Source organism: Callithrix jacchus, chromosome 12 (genome assembly GCF_049354715.1).
Source record: "Callithrix jacchus isolate 240 chromosome 12, calJac240_pri, whole genome shotgun sequence".
NCBI lineage: Eukaryota > Metazoa > Chordata > Mammalia > Primates > Cebidae > Callithrix > Callithrix jacchus.
The window spans coordinates 119122074-119132442 of record NC_133513.1 but is presented as its reverse complement, the minus strand read 5'-3'; the positions used below and the strand labels follow the sequence as shown (position 1 = coordinate 119132442).

Here is a 10369-nt window from a genome sequence, read left to right as displayed (position 1 = left end):
CCCCTGCTGGATTCTGCAGCCATGATCCCTTACAGTCAGGTCCAGCTTGCGGTCCTAGCTTGCTTTTTCCTTCCTCCCTCCACCCTCTCTCACTCCTCCCAAGGCTTCCCCTCCCCTTCGCTTAGTGGTTTAACCCATCTAGCCTTAGGCCTCATTCCGCGGCCTGGATTTAGAGGCGCATGCGCGAGCACCCAGCGGTGCGCGCGGCCACACAGCGACCCTAGGCTAAGGTGCCGGGGTCCTAGGACCCGGCCCGGGTCGCTGCCGCAGCCCTGAGGCTGCCTGGGGAGGAGGCTGCCCACCCTCTTGTCATTGCTCCTGCAGCGTCAGCAGCCTCTTCGCTGGGACTGCGCGACACCGACCCCCGACTGGGCGCCTGCGGTGTCCTAAGCCCGGTGCTGGGCACGGTCCAGTCTTTTAGCCCATTAAGGCCTCGCCAGCCCCTCGAGGTAGGTGTCGCCGCCCGCGGTACCAGTGCAGAGGCCAAGGCCCGCGGGCGTGCAGGGCCCCGGCCCAGGGCGGTGTGTGACTTCGCGGGGCCAAGGCCGGGAGGCCGCCGCGGGCCTGGCCCTGCCCAGGCAGGAGGTCTGTGGCTCCTACGGCTGCGCCGGTGACGGAAGGCGCCTGCCCAGCCTACCCTCGCCAAACTTCTGGAGCGCGTTTCTTGATCTAAAGTTTTTTTTTTAAAACCAGGGACTGCAATTAAAAATGCTTCGCGGGGGCCGGGCGCGGTGGCTCACACCTGTAATCCCAGCACTTCGGGAGGTCGAGGCGGCTGGATCACCGGAGGTCAGGAGTTCGAGACCAGCCTGGCCAACATGGCGAAACCTGGTCTGTACTAAAAATACAAAAATTAGCCGGGCGCGGTGGCTCACACCTGTAATCCCCAGCACTTTGGGAGACCGAGGTGGGTGGATCACTTGAAGTCAGGAGTTTGAGACCAGCCTGCCCAACATGGTGAAACCCCGTCTCTACTAAAAATATAAAAAGTAGCCAGGTGTGGTAGCAGGCGCCAGTAGTCCCAGCTACTGAAGAAGCTGCGGCAGGAGAATCTCTTGAACCCAGGAGACGAAGTTTGCAGTGAGCGGAGATCGAGTCACGCACTCCACACTCCAGACTGATGTCATCTCAAAAAAAAAAAAACAACAACAACAACTTCGGGTCCAGTGGGGGTAGTCTAGGTTGAAGACCCGAGCCAATTTTGAGAGAAAAGTGGAAGGGACCGCGGGCAGCTGCAGAGTGCGTGAGTCTCCGCTGCCATCCCCTGTGCGGCCAGGTCTTTCCATTGCAAAAGAAGAGGAGGGTTCTGGCTCTTTACGAGAAACACCCTGATTATTTAAGAACCTATACCAAATAAAAAACCATATCAACCTCAGCTTTATCCCACAGGCTACCAGTCTGCCTTCTGTTTTTTTTTAAAAAAAAAAAGAGTACATGGAAAGAAAATCATTAGAGAAGCCGGCCGCTTTCTAGGAGTAAGATCTACACCCTTGGCTCTCAGGCCTTCAAGCTACACCACCAGCCTTCCTGCTTACAAGTCTCTATCTTGCCGACAGCAGATATGGGACTTCTCAGCCTCCATAACTGCATGAGCCCCAGCACCTTACAACAACTCCCTTTCTGGATATAAATATGTGCCATTGGTTCTGTTTCTCTGAAGAACTCTGACTAATACAATACAAAGGGGTCCGTGCTCCTGTCTTGTTCCATCATCCCTAGGTTGTTCTCTACAAGTATGAAGGGTCTGGCCACCCCATCCACATTCCAGGCAGAAAGGGGGAGGGCAGGGGAGGGGTTGGGACCAGCATTTCCTTCTAAGTACAGAACTCATAAGTTTTGCACATCACCTCCCCTTGCATCCTGTTGGCCAGAACCTAGTCACCTCACGACGTCTAACTACACATTTTTATTTTCGGCAACCATTGCCCAGTTAATGAGGGGTGCCCGTTTCTATGGGTAGAAGGGATGAGTAAATGTTTAGGGGCAACTGGCAATCTATACCACACCCCCCAGTCCCAATAAGATGTACCAGCTGTGAATCTTGAATATTCTTTGATAAGACTTACTGCATTATGAGTATGTTTTTACTGATTTTTAAAGTACCCATTTACCTTCCTGTAAATATAATCATACAGGGATCATATTGCATGCCAGTGCCTAGCACAGTTACTGTTCTAGAAAGGTGTGATTTACTGATAGGATTTAACTAGACAAACCAAAAAAAGTTCAGGTGGGATTCAAAGAAGAAACGCTTCTTTTCAGCCTGGTCCCAACCATTTCAAACTAGGCTGTAGTTAGATGGTTTCACCTAGAATTGTATCAGCAAATCCTGATGACTGCAAAATGAAGCCTTGATCTAGTCACTTCTTGACCTGGCCTTTGCTAAAGCTAGCACCCCTACTGCAACTGATGACTTTCGACTAATCTGCTATGACCCATGGGGTCCCTGTCCTTCCCTGCTCCAAAAGTCGGTGGTGTTTCTAAAGTGTGGATCCCATCACTGTCAATCCTATCCTAAACTTTTCAGTGGGGTCCCTTTTCTCATGAAATCCATAGCTTACCTTGTCCATTACACTTGAGCCACACTTACCTTCTCTCCTGGAGATACCCAGGCCCCTTTCTGACCCTTGAACATTTTCTTCTCACTGCTATTGTCATTCAGATCACAAATGTCAAAATGACTCAAATGTCAGCTCCCCAGAGGTCTCCCTGGATATGGAACTAGTTATCAGCACCCCAGTCACTCTGCCAGATCACCTCGTAGCACTTGCTAGTTCTGAAATTATTACACACATTCCCAATAAATAATGCAGACCTAATTTCTGAGGAGGATTCCAAGCTTGGGATTTGGCGTCACAGCCTGAGAACTATATAGAAACACTTGTGAGAGGGTTGGCTTCTGGTATTTGAAAGCATTACAGAAATATTCTTTGAAAATGTAGGGATTTGTATCTCAGAGGCTAGATCCATGGTGGGAACATGGTGGGGGCTGAATAGAGCTCTGTGGCCACAGGATTGCCTGCTTCCAAGCATTATGCTTCTGCTTTTCAAACCCCACACTAATTGCTTTCTTTGTGTGCCACAAAAGGATGTATGTCTTAGCCGAAAATGCCAAGTTTTACCTGCCCTTCAGTGATATAGAGATTCCTGGACCTGCCAAATTAGAAGGTGTATTAGAGTGCAATCAAAGAACAAGAACCAGTGAGATACATATATATATATATGGCAACATATTGCAAGGAACTGGCCCGTGCACCTGTGGGTGCTGGCAAGGCAAGTCTGAATCCTTAGTGCCAGCCAAGGAAGGCAGGCCTGCAGGAAGGGCAGATGGGAATTTCCACAGGCTGAAGGTGTGTCCACAGCTGGAATTTCTTCCTGAGGTCTGCTTTGGACTGAATGAATCAGGCCTACCTAGGTTATCTAGGATAGTCTCCCTTACTTAAAGACAGTTGATGACTTTATCTTACCTTCAAAATACCTTCACAGCAACACCTAGAGTAGTGTTTGGAAAAACAGTGCTGTAGCCTAGTCAAGGTGGCACAGAAGTTACCATTGCAAAAGGGCAGTCTCCTAATTTCTGTGTGAGATACATTTTGAGTAACTTTGGGAAGTGATAGGAACCATACTGCCCATTCCCCTGAATTCCCAATCTCTCTAGCTAGCACCTTGATAGCTCCAATATTAGAAATTGATTTCATAAGTATTATATTTGTTCACCAGGTTTGGTGCTTAGGTACAAAACAGTTAATTTTGAGCCAATTTTCCCAAAATGTTCCATAAATATTGTAATACTCCAGAAATATATATTCAGTAGTAATTTGTAAGTAATGGCACCCAGAATTGGTACATGTCTTTTTTTTTTTTTTTTTTTTGAGAGGGAGTCTTACTTTGTCACCCAGGCCGGAGTGTTATAGCTCGATCTCGGCTCACTGCAACCTCCACCTCCTGAGTTCCAGCAATTCTCCTGCCTCAGCCACCACGCCTGGCTAATTTTTTTTCTGGTAGAGATGGGGTTCCACTGTGTTAGCCAGGATGGTCTGGATCTCCTGACCTCGAGGCGATCTGCCTACCTCGGCCTCCCAAAGTGCTGGGATTACAGGCGTGAGTCACCGTGCCTGGCACATTTCTGTTTCAAACACTGTAGTCTGTTGATTCTTAGCAGCCACTGCATAATATTTATTAAGTAACTAACTGGTGGGTCTAATGCCATTTATGGAATGATAATATGCATCTCAAGCAGATTTATTCTGCAGTTTTTCAGCAGCATTTATTGGTTTGTTTGTTTAGAGACAGGGTCTCACTCTCTCACCTAGGCTGGACTGCAGTGGTAGGATCACGGCTCACCACAACCTCCTCCTCCCAGGCTCAAGTGATCCTCCCAAGGAGCTGGAACTATGGCACATGCCACTAGACCTGGCTAATTTTTTTAATGTTTTTGTAGAGATGGGGTCTCACCATAGTGCCCAGGCTGGGCTAAAACAATATACCCACCTCAGCCTTCCAAAGTGCTGGGATGCAGGCATGAGCCACTGTACTTGGCCGGCCCTTGGGATGATTATAATGTGCCTTCCCCCCACCCCAATACAAGAGGAATATAGTTTTCATTGTAAAAAAAATTTTTTTATAATACTGAAAGAGAGGTAAAACAAAATAATCATTCTAATTTACCACTCAGAAATAATTGCTATTAATGTTTTGGTGCATATCCTTTCATATATGTATGAAAAATCTATAGAATCATACTGTGTAATTCTGAATCTTGCTTTTTTCTTAACATTTTGTGATTTAATAATTCATGTAATTGTGAATATTTTGATGATTTCATAGATTTGTACCATGATTTCTTTAACTATTCTCTCATTGTTGGATCTTTACATTGTTTCCGTTTATTTATAATTCTAAAGAATTCTAGTGTGAGCATCTTTATGTTAATCTTTGGACACCTTTATGAGTATTGCTTTAGTATTCGTAGGAATGAAATTACAGGAAGAAAAAGGATGAAGTATACAAGGCTTTGATGTCAACAAGTCGTTTTCCAGGTTATCAGACTATCTTAAGATACTTGACAATGTTTAGAAAACATTTAATAAGTAGAAGAGTCAATGTAATTATTTCCTAAAGTGCTTATGAGCTACTTAGTATATTTATCTTGAAATGGAAAAGCTGTTTATCTCCTTAAAATGTAAGATATCCATTTCTCTGTTTGTTGTTGATACAGCCCTAAATTTGCATCAGTTCTCTTCTTGGAGCCATAAATGTTTGGTATAGGACGCTTGACTTTCACTAATGGGTTTCATCTGTCTTTCCAAGTGATATCGACTGCTAACATGCTCCTTCTTGGCCTTATCAGTGACAGGGGTCTTCAGAAAGAAGAAGCCCATTAGTGCTGAGTCATCGTGTAGGAGGGATAGGTCTCTTCAACAAGCAATTTATTGCCTTCTTCTTGTGTACTGTCCCCATCGGACACTGCTTAGGAAGAGTCTTTGAGATCTAATTAAGATCTGTTTCCTTGCTCTATCACAGCGCCCTACAAGGGATGCCAGGCAATAATGAAGGTTCTTTTACTGAAGGATGCTAAGGAAGACGACTGTGGCCAGGATCCGTATATCAGGGTAAGTGGCCTGAGACTCCTTTTCCCATAGGGTCCTTTCTACTAAGTCAAGGGGTCCGGAGCAGGCAGGGGCGGGGTCTGCAAAAACTCAGGAACTAATGCAGAATAAATGGTTAATGTTTCCTTATTTTAAAAACAGCCATAGCCAATCCAGAACTATATTCTTTCATTTGCAGGAATTGGGATTATATGGACTTGAAGCCACTTTGATCCCTGTTTTATCATTTGAGTTTTTGTCTCTTACCAGTTTCTCTGAGAAGGTAAGGCCTGTCTTGACTGAGCACCATGTTAGTTTTTGATTTCTGTAGAACGCTTGCCAGCCGAAGCCAGAGAAGGACTGTTTTATTGTCTCCGTATTTTATTCCCAAACTTTAAAACAAGGCAGCATAACCTCACCTGGCTCCAGGAGGTTGCTGCTGTTGGGAGTCTCTAACTGAGCCTCTATCAGCCCCTCCAGAAAGCCACCCAGACTCAGAGATTGGGGCCCAGGAGAGCAGGTCATGGTGAGAGCAGCAAACCTGCATTTTCCAGGATTGCTCTCAGCAGTCTAGAACCCTTTCACTCATCCTCTCATTTAATCTACCCCTCACCCTCCACCTCTGCCAAGCAGGCCAGGTAGGTGTTATTTTCCCATTTTAGAGACTGGAGTCCCAAATTAGGCAACTCAGCTAAGACCTCTAGCAAGTAAGAGACAGGGCTGGGACTCAAACCCATGGCTTCTGCCCACAACTTCAATTCTGCTTCCAGTGTAGGAGTGATAAAAAATTGCAGGAGACAAGCCCAGTAAAGCCTTCCAAATGTTTCAGAGTGAAAATCCAGTGCTCACAGCTTCAGGGAAATCAGATGTATACAGCAGCCCAGTGCCTTGCTCAGAGTAAATGTTTGGTAGATAATATCACTGTTAGCCTCTTTGAAAATCAGAGCTTCAGCATGGATATCACCCCTGTATATTCCCACTTTTATTACAGAGTCAGGTCAAGGCTTCCCTCCTACCTGCACCCCACTCTAATCCCAGGCTATGTCCCACCTCCCCTCTGTGCTGCAGTGACACTTATCACCCTGTGGTGTACTTGTCTGTCCCTGCCCTAGCCTGTGAGCTTCTTGGGGGAAGTACTATGAATAAAGAATTGACCTGTGTATCCTAAAAGTCCTGGAGTAAATAGTTCCAGGCATAGCAAGCACTCAGTAAGTGTTGGGCGGTGGGTGGAAGGAATTAGTTTTCTTACTACTCTTGTGAAACATTTGGAATACTGAGTCACAGCTCCTTGGAAGATGTTGAATGTAGCCATCGTGTAAAATGACTTTATTGCTTTTTGGTGTGCAGCTTTCTCATCCTGAAGATTATGGGGGACTCATTTTTACCAGCCCCAGAGCAGTGGAAGCAGCAGAGTTGTGTTTGGATCAAGACAATAAAACCGAAGGTGAGGGTGGGTCTACTGTGGATGCCCCTGGACGGTTATTTACTCTTGTTTCTCCTGCGGGGAGACTAAGTTCCAGAAGCAGCTGCACTTCTAAGGGAAGTGAGTGCTTAGTGGTGTCAGATTACAGACCCTGCCTTGGGAAACGGGAGACGGGGCTGCCTCTTAAACTCCCAGACAAGATGACCCTGAGAGGGACTTGCCCTGTCTGTTCGCTGTTCACCTCCTGGGCACTCATATCTTCACTTAGAATGTATCAGGCAGCAGCTTCTTCCTCTGAAAATAAGATCAATTCTACTTTCCTCAAAGAGAGATGATGAAAAAATTTAACTATGAGAAAATGGTCAGTGCCACGATGTCAGGCACTTAGTGACTCAGTCATCTCTTTGACCTGTCTTCCCACTGCCTTCCCTCACCACGAGAACAGTATGGAAATGGCAGTGCCCATTAACAGAACCCTGGGTTTCAGCCTGAGCAAACACCTTCTTAATAAATGCAATTGAACAGCTTCCTAGCTAACATTTATGGAATCCCTGTTGTATGTGAACACAGTGCCTGTTGTATGCCCGTGTAGTGAATACTTCACGTTCTTTACCCCACTTAACCCCAGATAACAATCCAGAGGCACACAATGCTATGATCTTATGTTACCATTGAGAAAACTGAGGCTGGGAGAGTAAGCACAGAACGAGTCAGTGCAGAGCGAGGCTTCACACTCAGGCCACCCACCTCCATAGTTACACTGATCAGTGGAGGCAGCAGGCAGTGGTCATTCAAGGGCTTTGGTGTGAGTTAGGCCTGGGTTTATGCAGCCATTTGGACCTTAATGAGTTCCTTTACCTCTCTGAGCCTCAGTCTTCTTGTCTTTAAAGTGGGCATAATAATACCTGCATCATGGTATTATTACTTCTACTATTAGCTAGGTCAAGCTGAGTGCTCACTCTGTGCAAGACTGCCCTGAATGCTTTATCCTGTGAGATAGATATGCTTAGTATTTTCACTTGACAGATGAAGAACCTGAAGAACTTTCCAGGCCCCCACAATACATAAAGCACAAGTTCAGGATTCAAGCTGCAGAGTCTAAGTCTTAAAGGGAAGCATCCAGGACATTACCTGGAACAGAGTGGGCATGGAGTGACAGTGGTGAGTTCTGGTTATTCTGCCTCCACATTTAACCAGGCTTCATCATAGCCTAAACATACTACCTTCTTGGTGATTTCATACACACATTCACCTCCTGTTGAAAAGAAAGTCTGAAGACCTAAGAAACTCAGAACTGGCCAGGCACGGTGGCTCACACCTGTAATCCCCGCACTTTGGGAGGCCAAGGTAGGTGGATCACTTGAGGTCAGAAGTTCGAGATTAGCCTGGCCAACATGGTGAAACCCCATCTCTACCAAAAAATACAAAAAATTAGCTGGGCATGTAGGCACGTGCTTGTAATCCCAGCTACTCAGGAGGCTGAGGCACGAGAATCACTTGAACCTAGGAGGCGGAGGTTGTATGGGCTGAAATCGTGCCATTACACTCCAGATGGGGAAGCATGTGTATTCTTTCCCAGTGGTGCCCTGAGTTTTTTTTGCAATTGTATTTTTTCCTTTTGTATGTTTTGAGGATGAAGATAATGAAAAAGAGGAAAACCCTAGAAAGGTCACTGTAAGTCTTTCGGTGCTTTATAATAAAGTTTAAAATGTATTTTCCCATATATTTTCTTATTTTGATTCTCACAAACAGGTATTTGGAACTCAATCTTTGGTTACTCTTTCAGAGGGAATTTCCCTTAATGTAAAGGGTAGAGTAATAGTGCTATTGAATTTAAGGGAGAGTTACGCTCATGACCAGATTTTAGAAGGAAAGAACTATTATTTCCTTGTTTTCTAAAAATGTAATAAATGTCCAGTGGCTTTATTTATATTTATTTATACAATCCATTTCTCTTTGTATTTCTTTAATCCATATTTAAAGATTTTGTTTGATCATAAAATGATGGTATTCTGTATCAAATTATGTTTGTTAATTGACCTGAAATTTATTGTTTTTACTTTACTTTATGGTGTAATGAATAAAAGAACCCTCTCCTCTGAGATTACAGTTTGTTGACTGTTTTCAGATTTATGTCCCAAATAAACCAATTGGATTTATGTATTAGACATTTAAGTTGCTTTTTTTTAATGACTAGTGTCTTTTTTTTTGTAAGTCTAGATTTAAATTTTTTATTTCACTATGCAAATTAATTCTTCAAGTTATGTTTATTTCCTGGTACCCATTAAAATTATTCTAGTACCAACTGTGGAAAGAAGGTAATATTTCAAGCAAGGAATACTAAAACATTTATGAAAGCAATTTTTAAAAAATTGCCTATAAAACATGAACAATGTGAAAATGAAATTTTAGTTTGAGATGCTATTCTTTACATTTGGTTATTAATAGTTTGCTTTGCTCACAGGTTTCTTAGGGTGAACAAGCAACCTTGGGCAATGGTCCAAATGGCCACTTTGGTATTTACAACTCACATATAATTTCATGTTTTACAGTCTGGGAAAGGTCTCTGAAAGAAAAATGGAATGCCAAGTCAGTGTATGTGGTTGGAGATGCTACTGCTTCTCTGGGTAAGGAGTCAAGGTAAAAATAAAACACCAAAAAATGGCTTAGCCTTTTCATTTTTAAAAAAGCAATTTAATTCCGTTTAAAAATATTATTTTTGCTTATAAAATTTGCAAAAATTAATTATATGATGCTAATGATAAGAATGCAATGAGAGAAATATATTCAAACATTTACAAATGGTATTAAAAAATGGTTTACATCTTTTGAGAACCACTTGGTCAGTTTGTATTCAAAAGCTTTATTAAAATGTTTGTACCCTTTGGCTGACTAATCCCATTGTGAATATACATAATACCACTGAATTATGCATTTAAGAAATGATTAAAATGGCAAATTTTATATTTTTAGTATAATATATTTTTTCTCTTTTTTGAGATGGAGTCTCAACTCTATCGCCTAGGTTGGAGTGTGGTGGTGTGATCTCAGTTCATTCCAACCTCTGCCTCTGGGGTTCCAGTGATTCTTCTGCCTCTCTCCTGAGTAGCTGGGATGACAGGTACCTGTCACTACCCCCAGCTAATTTTTATATTAGTAGAGATGGGGTTTCACCATGTTGGTCAGGCTGGTCTCGAACTCCTGATCTCATGTTCCACCTGCCTCAGCCTCCCAAAGTGCTAGGATTACAGGTGTGAGCCACCGCATCTGGCCTATTTTTACTATAACTTTTCTAAAGGCCTAAATATCCAGATAGTGATATTATAGTTGGTTCTTATAGTTTTCTTAATATTTTCTA

At 43.7% G+C, this 10369-nt stretch overlaps 1 protein-coding gene across 9 annotated transcripts in view; it reads left to right on the top strand.

The window, feature by feature from the left end:
• Nucleotides 1-171: 171 nt before the first annotated feature.
• Nucleotides 172-10369, top strand: part of UROS (uroporphyrinogen III synthase) — a 34741-nt gene continuing 24543 nt past the window's right edge. For 3 of the 9 annotated variants that reach the window (XR_013525182.1, XR_013525179.1, XR_013525180.1), the window contains exons 1-7: nt 172-449; nt 694-907; nt 5524-5612; nt 5788-5871; nt 6936-7032; nt 9564-9638; nt 10012-10132. Coding sequence is in view for 4 of the 9 variants with exons in the window: in XM_054243463.2 (XP_054099438.1) it covers nt 709-907; nt 5524-5612; nt 5788-5871; nt 6936-7032; nt 9564-9638 (544 nt within the window). In the remaining 5 variants the exon portion in view is untranslated. The remainder of the gene's footprint in view (nt 450-693; nt 908-5523; nt 5613-5787; nt 5872-6935; nt 7033-9563; nt 9639-10011; nt 10133-10369) is intronic. The other 6 variants (XR_008475733.2, XM_054243463.2, XM_054243462.2 and 3 more) reach the window with 3 other exon arrangements.